The sequence below is a fragment of the Lynx canadensis genome, chromosome D3 (genome assembly GCF_007474595.2).
Source record: "Lynx canadensis isolate LIC74 chromosome D3, mLynCan4.pri.v2, whole genome shotgun sequence".
NCBI classification, from domain to species: Eukaryota; Metazoa; Chordata; class Mammalia; order Carnivora; family Felidae; genus Lynx; species Lynx canadensis.
Window position 1 is genome coordinate 62,184,043 of NC_044314.2, and position 17,784 is coordinate 62,201,826.

A 17,784-nucleotide genomic window follows, 5' to 3' on the forward strand; every position below is an offset into this window, starting at 1 on the left:
ACCATAATTTCAAATATCAACAAAAGTAACTTCTTGCTTGTAAAAGAGTTACAAATGGCATTGCTGTATACGCATTCCCTGATTATTAGGGAGACTGGATTGTATAAGAGAATCAGAATCCCCCAGGCTGAGTTCAGTGCCTCTTTCTGTGCTCCCTGAGCATTTCAGGTACACGTGTTGAACCACCACTTCTGTATGTTCAGACTGTTCACGAGGGTACTATATCTAGAAGGACATCCTCCACATCACAGACATTGCAAATTTCTATTTATTATGACAATTTTCTTACAGATGGAAGCCAAGTATCTTGAAGAAGGGACGCCTATTGCTAATTTGCCCAAAGGTAGTGTATGAGCTAGTATGGTCCTACGCACCTGGTCTATAATACTTATTTCACAGGGTTTCACCTAACCCTATTTAATCTCAGCAACCTAAGTGCTGATAGAGCACTCAGCACAAAGAAGGCACACTAAACGCTTACTTTACATTTCAAAAGGTAAATGAATATATGAATAAACTGAGAATTTTACATTCATTTCAAATGAAGAACTTTGTTCATGTACTATTCTCATATTAATTTCAGTCATTTCTCAGACACTTTTCCTAGATTCCACACCACTTTTTTTTTACTCATTCTTTCTATCCACTGTCTTAAGTCTTACTCTTCCATCATCTCTAACCCTGACTCTTCAATCTCCTTTCCTGCACACTTTGTGCTCCATCAATCTCCAATTTTTCTTCATGTCTACAATCTCTTCTTTTTGATTAATGTTAATTGGGTGAATATTTTCCAGAATGTATTTACAGATACAAAAATAATTTTTTTTAAAGTGGGCTTCACACCCAGTGTGGAGCCCAATGCAGGGCTTGAACCCACAATGCTAAGATCAAGACCTGAGCTGAGATCAAAAGTTAGACACTTAACTGACTGAGCCACCCAGATGCCCCTTACAGATAAGAAAACAATTTTTTAGAATGATCTTTTGTTAATGCTTCTTGAAGGTGTTAAGTACTTGGTTACAGGTTATACATATATATAAATATATATATATATAAACATATATATATATAAACATATATATATATATATTCATATATTTCTCAAGAAATACTTCAACTGAAAGTAAAATGCTTTAGGTGTTATATCTTAATTTAAGGGAAGAACATGTTCTATCTCTGACATAAATCTGTGACTGCAATGAGTCAGAAAAAATTACATGTGGGTGTTTATGCTTTACTTGTTTATATTCTATTTTTCTACATTAAAATTAAGAGCCATAAAGGTAGGGACAATTTGTATGTTGCGTATTGCTATGTGCCTAGCACCTAGGAAAATGCCTGGCATATAGTAAATTCTATTAAATTGTTATTCATGACAAGAACTATACTAGATACTTTATATTAATTATGTTCTCTCTCTCCTCTCTCTGCCCCTCCTCCCACTCACGTTCTCTCTCTTTCAAAATAAATAAATAAATATTAAAAAAAAAAAGAATATAGGACACCTGGGTGGCTCAGTCAGTTAAGTTAAGCTCTTGGTTTTGGATCAGGTCATGATCTCATGGTTTGTGGGTTCAGCCCAGCATCAGCTCCGTGCTGACAGTGCAGAGTCTGCTTGGGATTCCCTCTCGCTCTCTCTCTGCCCCTCCCCTGCTCACTCTCTCTGTCTCTCTCAAAAATAAATAAATAAATAAATAAATAAATAATTAAAAATTAAAAAAAAAATAAGGATCATAGGATTCGATAATCCAGGGCAACAACAGTTGGTATGAAAATGGTAAAACGAGGCCTACCAGAGTATAAGCTCTGAATATAATCACCATGTACCCTTCTTACTTACTCAGTTCTATGAAGCTGGAGAAGTCATATACCTCTCTGAGCCTTAGTTCTTCCATGTGTAAAATGGGTATAAAAATGTCTTCTCAATCTACCTCACAGTGTTATCATAAGGCTCAGAGAACAACAAATATATGAAAATATAACAAAATATTAGTAGAATAAGAACAAATAACTATTCAGGGGAAACATTACACATTACACATTAAAGAGGTCTTGCTCACTAAGAATTAAAAAAAAAGCTGTCTCCAAGTTCCTAAATATTCTATTATTTATATTATTCAAACTTAGTTTCATATTTCCACTTCCAACAAGGAGAAAGTAGTTATATTCCTTCAGTTACTTCTTCTCTTCCAACAAAATAAACAAGAAGTTAGTTTACTAACTGAAGATTTCAACTCATTAATTAAACCACAAACTCTGTGTATCACTATGTGGCCATGAATAATGGATTTTTATGATACATAAGCACCCTTTTAACTATTTATTTTTCATATTAAGGTAGCAGTAAGATAGGCAGGAGTCCAGATGCAACAGCCCAAATTAAAAAAATAAAACAAGTTCAGTTCAAATGGCTGAATGTCTGAGAATTTTTATTTTATAAGTTAAAATATTCAATGTCTTGAATAATAATTATAACAATCCAATAAATCCCTAGCCCTCATCTTCCAAATCTGCAGTATGAGAGCAATCTGGCTATGACATCTATCATTCTATTGGTGCCAGGGTTAACTTAATTGCTGTAGCTGGTTAAGTGAGTGTTCTCTTCCTCATTCACCATTCCCTGTTCACTGCCCCCTACATAGCCCCCACCAAAAAACTGCAGACTCAATTTTAGAGGCATAAATAGGTTTATGTCTTAATGGAAAACCTTTTACTCTTCATTTTTAATCATTATCACTGGTCTGCAGTGGAACAAGTAGGTCATCTGTGGGCTGCAGAAAGTTTTATCTGGCCTTTAAGTGTATATATATTTTAAAATATACTTGAAGGGGTGCCTGGGTGGCTCAGTTGATTGAGCATCCAACTCTTGATATGGGCTCAGATAAAAATAAATAAAACAAAAAAATAAAATATACCTTGACCCCTAGAAAATACAAAATGAATAAACTGTGTAAAATTTTAATTTCTACACATTATGAGGATTTTACCTACAGACACTGTTGATTTAAAACGAGAAGTATTGCAAGTATTAAAAGAGCTAGAGGCACGGGGGTGGCTCGGTTGGTAAAGCATCTAACTGTGGATTTTGGCTCAGATCATGATCTCAGTTTGTAAATTTGAGCCCCATGTCTGGCTCTATACTGACAGCATGGAGCCTGCTTGGGATGATCTCTCTCTCTCTCTCTCTCTCTCTCTCTCTCCCTCCCTCCCTCCCTCCCTCCCTCCCTCCCCCCCCCCCCCCCCGCCCACCCCGTTCCCGCTCATGTCTATCTCTAAAAAAATAAATAAACTTAAAAAAAAGAAACAAAATAAAAGAGCTAAAGAATATCTGAATTTCATAAGTATCATAAATGTAGAGCCCTATTCCAGAGTTTCTGGGAGATTTATCATCTAAGAAGGAACAAGAAGCAGGGTATGCTTCAGTACACCTGGAAAATACTATCTTCACAGTTTCTCTCTATTCTTTTCTCTGGGATGTTTTTTAAAAAGTTGTAAAATAAGTGATATATAACCAGTATTGCTTACAAAATCTAGTAAACACCATATACAAATAGCTCTAAACAGAATTCTCTTTTAAGACTAAACTGACAAATCTTAATTTTAATCTCTGTACATTTAGCATTATAGAAATTATGTTCTTCAAGTACACACAAAAATTTAACTAAGAAGAAATTTTCAATTCAAGCTACAGAACTTGTTTCATTACATATACATAGCACTGAGTAGGTCAAGAAAACAAAGTTACACAATCTGCTGTGATACTTCAGATTCAGAATCTTCATATAAATTAGATCACAGTTGTTATTTAGTCCATAAAAGAAAATGCAGAAGTCAACTCAAGACATAATGTGCAGTTAAGCTGGTGTATAATATGTAATATTAGGAGCATATAATATCTAAAAGTGGATTTTTGAGAGTTATCATTTAATCACAAAAGGCCATGTTGAAGCTATGAACAAATCACAAAACCAGGAGTACTTTAGTTCCTTATTCATTTCACTTATAGCTAAAGATCTACAAACTATGATCAAATGCTGAATTCCCATTTACTTTTTATAGTTCATAACTTATTTTTTCCCCAAATGCTTTTTTAAAAAAAGTTTTCATTTAAATTCCAGTTAGTTAATACACGTTGTTAATGTTACTTTCAGGTGTATAATACAGTGATCCAACACTTACATACATCTGTTGTCATCACAACACGTGCACTCCTTAATCTCCATCACCTGTTTCACCCATCCCCCTGTCCACCTCCCCTCTGGTAAACCATCAATTTGTGCTCTACAGTTAAGAATCTAAAATGAAATAACTCTTAAAAACAAGTACTATGTAAACTGCCTCTTTACCTTCATGACATCTCTATATGACCGGATGGCTGAGACTTTTCTCTTTTCATCTTCTTCATCTTCCAGGCCTTCATCCGCAGCCTCATAGCCCTCATCATTGCTGCCATCAGCTTCGACCGTGTTGGCCATGTGATCAATGAGCTGCTCTAGAGGTGGGCTTAACTCCCTTTCTTCATTCTCCTTCAAACCATAGTCCAGTGCTTTATAAATAACAATTCCCAAAGATTCAATAACCTAGGGACATTAAAGAAAGGTGATTAATAAAGATGACTAAATAGCTTTATAGAACTAACTGTAAGGCATAAAATATTTAGTATGACACTTAAGCTAAGTATAATCTATTCCACTGCAGAAACAGGTAATAAATTAGATTTGAGGAGATAGGTAAGCCTCACCTATACATTAAACAAAAAATCCCAGATGGAAATTTTTGTGTGACTTCTTCAATCCAGTATATACAATACATGAACTCTTTTTGTTTTCTTAGATTTATACTATAAACTAAAATCTGTATTATCCATTCATATAAAATACTAACCAGGTGGATTATCCACATTTCCAAAAGATATTTCTGAGAACAGACAGAGCTATCAAAGCACATATTCTTTCAGAACTTTTACACTGGTGTTTATCAATGTCTATTTCACAGACACCCCAGGAATGTGAGAGACTGCAAACTCAATTATTAGTAGCAGCTAACTTAAGTTTAAACAAACAAATCTACTCATAACCATATAAACACTGCCCAGTGAGTTACATTTAATTATTGAAAACACACAGCTCTCATATGATACAAATAAGTGAGAGACTTTTTCAAACTCTGATTTCAATGTAATGCATAGATAATCCTCCCTATCCTGTCACCTCCACCAATATTACCTCTGAAAATATAAATACGAATTTAGGAACACTGGGTATGTATCACTGCCTAATATAACCCTGATAAATGCTCCAGACTTGTGTTAATATAGGGAATTCTACATTATTCCTCAACAGAGCCTTTCTTTTCTGCTTAGAAAGATCACATATAAACAATTCTTCTCTATCTAAAACCTTTGGCACCCAGCCAAGGCAGTCATAAGAGGGAAGTAATATAGCAATCCAGGCCTTCCTAAAGAAGGAAGAAAGGTCACAGATATACAACCCAACCTTACACTTTAAAGAGCTGGAAAAAGAACAGTAAGTAAAACCCAAAACCAGCAGAAGACAGGAAATAATAAAGATTAGAGCAGAAATCAATGCTATTGAAACCAAACAAACAGAACAGACCAATGAAACCAGGAGCTGGTTCTCTGAAAGAATTAATAAAATGGATAAACCCCTAGGCCAGTTTGATTAAAAAGAAAAAGGAAAGAACCCAAATAAATAACATCAAGAATGAAAGAGGAGAGACCACAACCAACACAGCAGAAATACAAACAATAATAAGAGAATATTATGAGCAATTATATGCCAATAAAATGGGCAATCTGGAAGAAATGGACAAATTCCTAAAAACATATAAACTACCAAAACTGAAACAGGAAGAAATAGGAAATTTGAACAGACCCATAACCAGTAAAGAAATCAAATTAGTAATCAAAAATCTCCCAAAAAACAAGAGTCCAGGGCCAGATGGCTTCCCAGGGGAATTCTACCAAACATTTAAAGAAGAGTTAACACCTATTCTCTTGAAGCTCTTCCAAAAAATAGAAATGGAAGGAAAACCTCCAAACTGTTTCTATGAAGCCAGCATTACCTAGATTCCAAAACCAGGCAGAGACTCCACTAAAAAGGAGAACTACAGACCAATTTCCCTGATGAACATGGATGCAAAACAACAAGATACTAGCCAACTGGACCCAACAATACATTAAAAACTTATTCACCACAAGCAAGTGGGATTTATACCTGGGATGCAGAGCTGGTTCAATAACTGCAAAACAATAAATGTGACATTTCACATCAATAAAACAAAGGACAAGACCACATGATCCTCTCCATAGATGCAGAGACAGCATTTGACAAAACATAGCATCCTTTCTTGATAAAAACCCTCAAGAAAGTAGGGGATGGAAAGATCATACCTCAAGATCATAAAAGCCCTATATGAAAGACCTACCCCTAATATCCTCAATGGGGAAAAACTGAGAGCTTTCCCCCTAAGGTCAGGAACAAGACAGGGGTGTCCACTCTCACCACTGTTATTCAACATAGTATTGGAAGTCTTAGCCTCAGCAATCAGACAACACAAAGAAATAAAAGGCATCCAAATCAGCAAGAAGGAGGTCAAACTTTCACTCTTCGCAGATGACACGATACTCTATATGGAAAATCCAAAAGATTCCACCAAAAAACAGCTAGAACTGATCCATGAGTTCAACAAAGTTGCAGGATATAAAATCAATGCACAGAAATCGGCTGCACTCATATACACCAATAATGAAGCAACAGACAGAGAAATCAAGGAATCGATCCCAATTACAATTGCACCAAAAAACCGTAAAATACCTAGGGATAAATCTAGCCAAAGAGGTGAAAAATCTATACAATGCCATTTTTTTAAAATATATATTTTTTAAATGCTTATTTCTGAGACAGAGAGAGACAGAGCATGAGTGGGGGAGGGGCAGAGAGCGAGGGAGGCTAAGAATCTGAAGCAGACCCCAGGCTCTGAGCCGTCAGCACAGAGCCCAACACGGGGCTCGAACTCACAAACCATGAGATCATGACCTGAGCCGAAGTCAGTCGCTCAACTGACTGAGCCACCCAGGAGCACCACAATGCTGTTTTGTTTTTTTTTTTTAATTTATTTATGTGGTATCAAAGAAAAAGAAAAGTCAGAAGTTTTAAAGATAAGTTAAGCACAATAGAGTCATCGTCATCATATACTCTCCAGCCCTTAAAAGCATTGAGGCATTCACTCAAAAAAATCTCTACGAAATTTGAAATCTACCTTATCAACTGAAATAATATTTTCTCAACACAAGTTTCAAAATGTATATAAGGCTTAATTTCTCAACTTCTAGTTTTTAACCAATACTTTTTTTTTTTTTTTTTTTTTTTTACTATTTCCCACTGAAAATACAGAATATTTTCATCCATTTGTATTGTGTGACTTGGAACTCTACTCCCTGTTTTCAAAGTTGAAGGGAAACAAAAGCAAAAATAATCAGGACCACATCAAAATAAAGATTTTGCAGCCTAAAGGAAACAATCAACAAAACAAAAAGACAACCCACTAAATAGGAGAAGATACTTGCAAATGACATATCCAGTAAGGGGTTAATATCCAAAACGTGTAAAGAGCTTATACAACTCAACATCAGAACAACAGCAACAACAACAAAAACCCCAATCCAATCAAAAAATGAACAGACGACCTAAATAGACATTTTCCCAAAGAAGACACAGAGATGGCCAATAGAAACATGAAAATATGCTCAATATCACTAATCATCAGGGAAATTCAAATCAAACCCACAATGAGATACCATCCCACACCTGTCAGACTGACTAAAATAAAAGAGACAATAACAAGTGTTGGCAAGGATATGGAGAAAAAGGAACCCTCATACACACAATTGGTAGAATGTAAATTAGTATACCCACTATAGAAAACAGTATGAGAGTTCATCAAAAAATTAAAAATAGAATTATTACACAATCTAGTCATTCCACTACTGCATATTTTCCCAAAGAAAACAAAAACACTTATTTGAAAAGATATATGTATCCTTATGTTTATTGCAGAGTTATTTACAATAGCCAAGATATGGAAGCAACCACTGACAAATGGATAAGGAAGATGTGGTATGTATATACACATACACACACACACACACACACACACACATATAAACAGAATATTACAAAGCCATAAAAAAGGATGCAATCTTGCCACTGCAACTACATGGATGGACCTAGAGGGTTATTATGCTATGTGAAATAAATCAGACTGAGAAAGACAAATGCCGTATGATTTCACTTATATGTGCAATCTAAAAACAAAACAAAACAAAACAAATGAATAAACACACAAAAAGCAGAATCAGACCTGTACATACAAAGAACAAATTCGTGGCTGCCAGAGGGGAGGGAGCTGGGGGTGGGCAAAATAGGTGAAGGGGAATGGGACATAAAGGCTTCTAATTAAGGAATGAATAAGTCACATAAAAGGTACAGCATAAGGAATATAGTCATTGATATTGTAACAGTGTTGTGGTGAGCACAGCATAATGTATATACCTGTCCAATCACTACTGTTGTACACCTGAAACTAATGTAACATTGTGTGTCAACTACCCTCAAATAAAAACATTAATAATAAAAGACACATAAAATTAACCATCACAAGTGTACCTCTTGTGAATCTGGCACACATATACATCTCTTTAAGTCTCCTTAAAGTCCATTCTGCTATTCTATCAAGTCCACTGCTTCAGGATAGTGGGAAACATAGTAAGACCAGTGGATTCTGTGAGCAGGCCCACTGCTACACCTAATTTCCTATTTCATTCCTTGATCAGAAGTAATGCTGTGTGAATTACCATGATGGTGAGTAAGGCATTCTGTAGATCCAAGGATGATAGTTTTGGCAGAAGCACTGTATGCCTAGGGAAGGCAAATCTACATCAAGAGTAAGTCACTCCTTGGCTAAAATGAACAAATCAGAAGACTATAGATGCTGGAGAGGATGTGGAGAAACAGGAACCCTCTTGCACTATTGGTAGGAATGCAAAATGGTGCAGCCACTCTGGAAAACAGTCTGGAGGTTCCTCAAAAAATTAAAAATAGATCTACTTTATGACCCAGCAATAGCACTGCTAGGAATTTACCCAAGGGATACAGGAGTGCTGATGCATAGGGGCACTTGTACCCCAATGTTTATAGCAGCACTCTCAACAATAGCCAAATTATGGAAAGAGCCTAAATGTCCATCAACTGATGAATGGATAAAGAAATTGTGGTTTATATACACAATGGAGTACTATGTGGCAATGAGAAAGAATGAAATCTGGCCTTTTGTAGCAACGTGGATGGAACTGGAGAGTGTTATGCTAAGTGAAATAAGTCATACAGAGAAAGACAGATACCATACGTTTTCACTCTTATGTGGATCCTACGAAACTTAACAGAAGACCATGGGGGAGGGGAAGGAAAAAAAATTAGAGGGAGGGAGCCAAACCATAAGAGACTCTTGACAACTGAGAATAACTGAGGGTTGATGGGGGGTGGGAGGGAGGGGAAAGTGGGTGATGGGCACTGAGGAGGGCACCTGTTGGGATGAGCACTGGGTGTTGTATGGAAACCAATTTGACAATAAATTTCATATTAAAAAAAAAGAAATTAGGGGAAACATAAGGTTCCTGTTTTATTACTATTCAATAAAAGCTCTCTGTTGTACACTCTCTGAAAAAAAAAAAAAAAAGTCACTCTTCCAGTACGAACAAAATGCTGCCCCTTCTATGATGGAAGAGATCCAATGTAATCAACCTGCCACCAGGGAGCTGGGTAACAGCTCTTGCCCAGGGTAACAGAGCCATATTGGGAATTTAGTATTGGTCTCTCCTTGCTGTTAGATTGGGCCCTAGGCAGTGGCTATAGCTAGGTGAACCCTGGTGAGTGGAAATCCATGTGGATGGCATAATCCCCATCCCTAGCCATGTTCACAAGACTACTGCAAGATGACAGAGTGGCTGGGAAAAGAGGCTGACTGGTATCCACAGAAAAGGTCATCCCATCGATTTGAATATTAATATCCTTCTCTGCTGAGGGCACTCTTTGGTAAGCATTCACATGGGACACAAATATCTTCCCATTTTTTGTCCAGAGAATCTAACCACATATCTCTTCCCCAGATTTCCTTGTCACCAATATTCCAATCATGTCCCTTCCAAGTAAAAGTACATAACTTGGGGCGCCTGGGTGGCTCAGTTGGTTAAGCAGCTGACTTCGGCTCGGGTCATGATCTCACGGTCCGTGAGTTTGAGCCCCGCGTCGGGCTCTGTGCTGACAGCTCAGAGCCTGGAGCCTGTTTCAGATTCTGTGTCTCCCTCTCTCTGACCCTCCCCTGTTCATGCTCTGTCTCTCCCTGTCTCAAAAATAAATAAAAAGTTAAAAAAAAAATTAAAAAAAAAAGTACACAACCAAGTATACTGTTCAAAGTTCTGCCCACTGGGAGGATTTCCCTTCGACACTATCCTTCAGGGATATCCCTGAAAGGACATATATTGCTACAGCTGTCCACTTCCAGGTGGCACCTGCATATTATGCAGAACCATCTGTAAACCAGGCGCCAGTCTTCTTCTGTCAACTGACTATAGAACTCCCCAGAAGGCAGACAGGTATAGGCTAGGAAGACAAGGGAGTGTAGCAGAAGTACATTCAGGCAGTGCTTTCAGGGCCTACTTGTGCCCCATCACATATACACCATTCCAAATGATGATGGAGTGCTGCTATACACACTCCTCATGACTTGAAGGGTCTGATAATACCCAGTTCATGACGGGAAACTCAGGTCACATAGTAACTTGGTGGCCCATGGTTAAGTGTTCAGTCTGTAGTATGGCCTAGTAGCAGACCAAGAGCTGTTTCTCAAATGGAGAATAGTTATGCACAAAGAGTAACAGGGCTTTACTACAAAATCCTAAGGATCTACATGGCCATTTACCTACTGGAGCTTGCCAAAAGCTCCAAACAGCATCTATCTACTTGCCAATTCAAGCACCATTGGATTTGCTGGACCATATGGCCCAAGTGACAGAGCAGTTTGCATAGCAACAGGACTTGTTTCAGAGCCTTCTCTTGTTCTGGGTCCTACTCAAAACTAGCAATTTTATTTACCACAGTCATGGTAAAAGGTGTGTCTTCTAGGCAGACATTCCCAGGGTGAAGAGTAGGCTTTAAATAACAAACACAGTTTCTCATCTTACTATAATTCATCTCTTCAATGTAGTTTTTTTTTTTTATTATCACTCAGGTACACTGTTGTCCAACTGTACTGATTTCTTATTCTTTCCTTTGTATGCTTTTTATACTTTGTCTCTATGACATTTTTCAGTATTGTTCCTACCTTCTACATGGACTTTCTCCTATACTTTTGTATGTCCAAATCCTATTCATTTTTCCATCTCCCTGCTCAAAGGAACCCTTCCATAATGACTTGCTAACCCTGATTAACAACTATCAGCTGTTATATCACATCACAGTCTCTATCCACTGTTCTTCCTTGATGAAAACAATCATTTTTCCCTTCAAAATCACCATGACATTGACTTGTACCTTTATGCAGTACATTTCACTTTTTAACTTGGATAATAGTTAATTATGTACATATCTTAATTCCCCAAAAAGATTAACCTCCTTGAAGGTAAAGTCCTCTATGATTCATCTTTATGTCTTTACATTATTTTATAAACAGCAAAGACTTAACAGTTAATGAGTGAATAAACCAAAATATAAATTCCTTCAACTCATATCTGTATGGTTGAAAGTTGGATATGGAATTTATGGACATAGGCAAAAATACCTGTCACTTTAATCTCTCTCATTTCAACAGACCACTACAGTGGTGATCCAACCCTGAACAGCCTCTGAAACTTTCTAGCTAAAGCATAAATTATGTCTAACCTGGTTTAAATGTCCTAAATCTATTCATCTTTCCTGATTTAAATCTGAACCACAAAGTAATTCTATATTTAACCCAATCTCTTGGAAACATAGCATATATGGCTGGGCATGAGTAGTCTGACATGTACACCAGATGACTCACTACTACTACTTCTGGACTGAGGTAACTTTTAACCTTTTGCTAAAATATATACCCAGTTCTTCAGATAGTCTGCAGCTATGGAATAAGGGTGACCACAAGAACAATAATCAAAGCATAACTGTACCTAGACATACTAGCTTGCCTAGATATATACTTACTTGTACTAATTTTAGAAGTTCCTTTGCCAAAACCTTTGGAAATGTTAAGAAACCCAAGGGAAACAACAATGTCATTCCTTTGAATGACCAGTCTCCAGGCAGCTGGAAAATCATCCTTCATGTCCTGTCACATTGGCACCACACCCCAACCCCAGACGCTTCCAGAGACTCTAAAATGAGCAGGGGATTACAGCATAAAACCTTAAAGTTAAATGGAACAATTGAAGCACAATTGAAATCTGTGGTTTTTAAGCCTAATCAACTGATAAAGGGTGAAGGAAAGAAGGCATCAAATAAAACCACGTATTCCAAAATTTAAGGCTGCTACAACATTATGACTAATTACCTCTCAGCTAGTGATAGCTGGCTATAAAACCCTACAGCTCAGGGGTAAAGAGACACATGAATGGAACTGAGTGTTCTCTGGACTCCAGACCCAGCCATGCCATCACTGAGAGTAGCCTCACTATAGAACAACAGCATACCCACTAACGTCAATGTTTCATGGAAAGCACGCAGGTTGGCGTAAGCCCACTGAGCCCACATACAGTCTTCCTCTTACCATGCTAACTCACTTCATCTGGCCCCTCTTCAACTTGACTTGCATTTCCTAAAAATATTTGAGTCCATATTTGTTTCCTTTACTAAAATATAAACTTCAGGGCACCTGGGTGGCCAAGTCAGTTGAGCATCCAACTTCGGCTCAAGCCATGATCTCACAGCTCATGAGTTTGAGCCCTGTATCAAGGTCGCTGCTGTCAGCACAGAGCTCGCTTCCCATCTTTTGTTCCCCTCTCTCTCTGCCCGTTCCCCACTTGTACTCTCTCTCAAAAACAAATAAATCTTAAAAAAAAAAAAAAAAGAAAGAAACTCCTTTAGGACAGGGATCAAGTATGATTCTTCCTGTTATTTAGGACAGGGATCAAGTATGATTCTTCCTGTTATTTGCTACAATGCCTAGCACTTTGCTTTACACAGAGTATGTGCTTTAAAATCTTGGTTAAGGGGCGCCTGGGTGGCGCAGTCGGTTAAGCGTCCGACTTCAGCCAGGTCACGATCTCGCGGTCCGTGAGTTCGAGCCCCGCGTCAGGCTCTGGGCTGATGGCTCGGAGCCTGGGGCCTGTTTCCGATTCTGTGTCTCCCTCTCTCTCTGCCCCTCCCCCGTTCATGCTCTGTCTCTCTCTGTCCCAAAAATAAATAAACGTTGAAAAAAAAAAATTAAAAAAAAAAAATAAAATCTTGGTTAAACACATGAGAGTTATAATAGCACAGAAATCTTTAATGCCAAATCTGATAAAATGGGGACAACTTATATCAAGGTTGTCAAGCAAGGTGCCTAGCACTTTAGTGACATCAAACAAACAGTAGTTGCTATTGCCTTCACCATTGTGCCTCATTGCCAAAATCCCCTATTCTCCAGCCTAAAAATTAAAAAGTTTCTTCAACTCTTCAGGTCCCTTTGCCAATGAGATGAATGAGATGTCCTTATATTTGTGTAACATTTTATTAGAACATGTTTTCCTTTATTTATCACAATCCTGTGAAGGAGACATCTCCATTTTAAAGATGAGAAAATTGAACTTAAAAGAGGGTCAATAAACTGTTTACTGTCGATTAACAAGTAACAGAGCCAGGACTCCAACCTGACATTGTCACTTATAAAATTCCATAGCCAGAATTTTACTATAACCAAGCTGCACATCTGAACATCTCCTAGTCTGCCAATACTTGCCCAAAATATGTTATTCAGTACTAAATTCCATTCCATGTGTAGTACAATCATCAAAGAAACAACAAATGGGCATCTTCCTTGTTCTACATCACATAGTTCTATAAATATACCTAGTTTTATATTCAGATTTCTGTTAAACTCATTAAATTGTTGACACTTTAGGTTTACATTCAACCACAGTGACAAGTAATTCAGACAACATAATAGTTAACCAACTTTTTCTATTAATAAAACAACTGAAACATAATTGTACTTAGTCTTTGTAAAGATGTTATGTAATCCTGGTAAAGGGTTTTACATTATCTCTAATCTATTTTATCTTTGTATTTTGATAAACAAAATTTTTTGTTTTTGTTTTGGGGCACTTGGGTGGCTCAATCAGTTAAGCGTCTGACTTTGCCTCAGGTCATGATCTCACAGTTCATGAGTTTGAGCCCCATGTTGGGCTATGTGATGACAACTCAGAGCCTGGAGCCTGCTTTGGATTCTGGGCCTCCCTCTCTCTCTGCCCCTCCCCCACTCGCGCGCGCGCGTGTGCGTGTGTGCGTGTGTGTGTGTGTGCGCTCTCTCTCAAAATAAACATTTAAAAATTTAAAAAATTTTTTGCTTTTCTTAGGAACATCATTTAAAATCTAGAGTCTGCCATCTAATTCATTTACTATCATTTCTAAACTTTTAAAATCTGCCAATTTGGGTATGCCTTCTGAATCTTCATAAAACTGATTTAAATGTTAAATAAGATAGTTGCATCTAAGAAGCCTTCAGAACACCAGAGGCATTTTTTCCATGCTGACTCTAACTACAATGTAACTCTATAATACTGATCTGACACTCTTCTACCTTGCTCACAAAAATATAAAAGATTTAATAAAATTTCCTGCTACAATCTCTAAATATGGTGGTAACTCACAACTAGTAAAATCTATCCAAAGAAAGTATATTTTTCCATTAATTAATCTAGCTAATGTCCAGTGTACACAGTTCCCTTCCCTTCACTCATTCATTCAGTCAACAGGTATTTACCAAGAGCAGTATATATAGCAATGGAGATAGAGCAATGATGAAACAACTCTGTGAGCTCTCTGGCTTTCACAGAAGTTCTGTCTTAGAGAAAACAGATAATAAATAAGTCATGTAATTGTGCTAAACATTATAATAAAGAAGAAAGAGTGTTATGAGAGTATATAACAGGGAGCCCTAATCTAGTTTAGAAATTCAGGAAACCCTTCTTCAGGAAATAAATCTTAAATGGAGACATGAAAACCAACTAGAGCTAACCAGAGAAGAGGGAATTAGAGTAGAATTCCAGAGAGAAACAGTGAGTATAAAGGCCTGGAGGTCAAGAAGAACAAGGAGTGATTGAAAACAAAAATCCTAATGACAAGAGGAAGGGCTAGGAATTGGCTAGAGAAGTGGAGAGTGGGTCCTTCGCACAGAACATAAGGCCTCATATGAGCTATCTGAAGGACCTGAACCTTCATCACATAAAATCAATGGCAGGCAACTGACATGTTTTGGGAGTGGGATGATCTGATATTTCATTTTGTTTTATTATAAAATTTTATTTTAATTTTTTTTAATGTTTATTTATTTTTTGAGAGACAGAGACAGAGCATGAGCTGGGGAGGGGACAGAGAGAGAGGGGGAGTCACAGATTCCGAAGCAGGCTCCAGGCTCTGAGCTGTTAGCACAGAGCCTGACGAGGGTTCAAACTCATAAACCATTAGATCATGACCTGAGCTGAAGTGGGACACTCAACCGACTGAGCCACCCATGCGCCCCTAAAAAAATTTTTTTTAATGTTTATTTTTGAAAGAGAGCACAAGTGGGGAAAAGGCAGAGAGAGAGGGAGACACAATCTGAATAGGCTCCAAGCTGTCAGTACAGAGTGAGACTTGAACTCACAAACTGAGAGATCATGAACTGAGCTGAAGTCGGATGCTCAACTGATGGGGTCACCCAGGTGCCCCTGATCATATTTCATTTTTAAAAGATATCATGCCAGGGCACCTGGGTGGCTCAGTCATTTGAATGTCAGACTCTTGATTTTGGCTCAGGTCACGGTCCCAGGGTAGTGGGATAGAGGTCTGCATTGGGCTTTGCGCTGATTGTGGAGCCTGCTTGGGTTCTCGTGCCCTCTCTCTCTCTCTCTCCTCCCCACCCCCCGCCCCATGCACACATTCTCCCCCCCTCATGCACACATTCTCTCTGTCTCTCTAAAAATAAAAAAATAAAATAAAAGATATCATGCCACAGTAATCAAGACAATGTGGTACTGGAAAAATAATAGACAAATAGATGAACTAAAGAGACTCACAAAAATACACACAACTAAACTTTGACAAAGGAACAAAGGCAATTCAATGGAGAGAGGACAGTCTTCATTACAAATGGTACTGAACTACAGGATATCTACATGCAAAAATACAAATCTAGACACAGACCTTGTAACTTTCCCAAAAATTAACTCAAAAGAGATCATAAACCTGAAAGGAAAATGCAAAATTATAAAACTAAAAGACAACATGGAGAAAATCTAGGTGACCTTGGGCCTGGCAATTTTTTAAATACAATGCCAAAAGCACAATCATGAAAGAAAAAAAATGATAACATGAACTTCAATATAATTAAAGTTCTGCTCCATGAAAGGCACTGTTCAGAGAATGAAACAAGCCCCAAGACTGGAGAAAATGTTTGCTGAACACATACTGATAAAGGACTGGTATCTAAAATACACAAAGAACTCTAAAAATCAGTAAGAAAATGAACCCATGGGGCACCTGGCTGACTCAGTTGGAAGAGCATGCTACTCTTGGTCATGAGTTTGAGCCCCATGTTGGGTGTAGAGATTACTTCAATAATTAAAAAAAGAAAGAAAAAAAATGAATTCTATTACACAAGGAGCAAGTGATTGGAACAGACAACTCACCAAAGAAGATATGTGGATGGCAAATAACATATGAAAAGACACTCAACATTATATGGACTAGGGAACTCCAAGTTAAAACAATGAGATCCCACTATGCACCTATTACAATTGGTAAAATCCAAAACACTGACATCATCAAACACTGGTGAAGATGTGGAGCAACAGGAATTCTCATTAATTGTTTGGTGGGAATGCAAAATGATCCAGCCACTGTGGAAGACATCTGATAATTTCTCACACAACTGAGGATATACTCTTAGCATAAAATCAAGCAATTGTGCTCCTTGGTATTTATCCAAATAAGTTGAAAACTTATGTCCACATGAAAATCTGCACATAAATGTTTACAGTGACTTTATTCATAACTGACAAAACTTGAAAACAACCAGGATGTTCTTCAGTAGATCAATGGGTAACAGACTGTGATACATCCATACAATGGGATATTATTCAGAGATAATAAAAAGAAATTAGCTATCAAACTATGAAAAGATATGGAGGAACCTTAAAAGTATATTGTTAAGTAAAAGAAGCCAATCTGAAAAAGATAAATATTACAGGACATTCTAGAAAAGACAAAATATGGAGAAAGTACAAAGGTTGCCAGGATTTGGGGAGCTAGAAAGGAGATGAAAAGGTGAAGCATGGGGGATTTTTAAAGCAGTGAAACTATTCTACATGATACAGTAATGTGGATACATGTCATACATATTTGTCAAAATCCATAGAATGTACAACACAAAGAGTGAACCCTAATGTAAACTATGGAATTCAGTTGTTAAAATAATAATAATAATAATAATAATAATAATAATAATAATAAGGTATCAATAATGGCTCATCAATTGTAACAAATGACCACACTA

General features: G+C 37.3%; 1 protein-coding gene across 3 annotated transcripts in view; it reads right to left on the reverse strand.

Annotated features, from left to right (window-relative positions):
• SPIRE1 (spire type actin nucleation factor 1) overlaps positions 1-17,784 on the reverse strand; it is a 202,534-nt gene that overhangs the window by 113,029 nt on the left and 71,721 nt on the right. For all 3 annotated transcript variants that reach the window (XM_030336752.1, XM_030336753.1, XM_030336754.1), the window contains exon 3: positions 4,347-4,580. In XM_030336752.1, the coding sequence (XP_030192612.1) occupies positions 4,347-4,580 (234 nt within the window). The remainder of the gene's footprint in view (positions 1-4,346; positions 4,581-17,784) is intronic.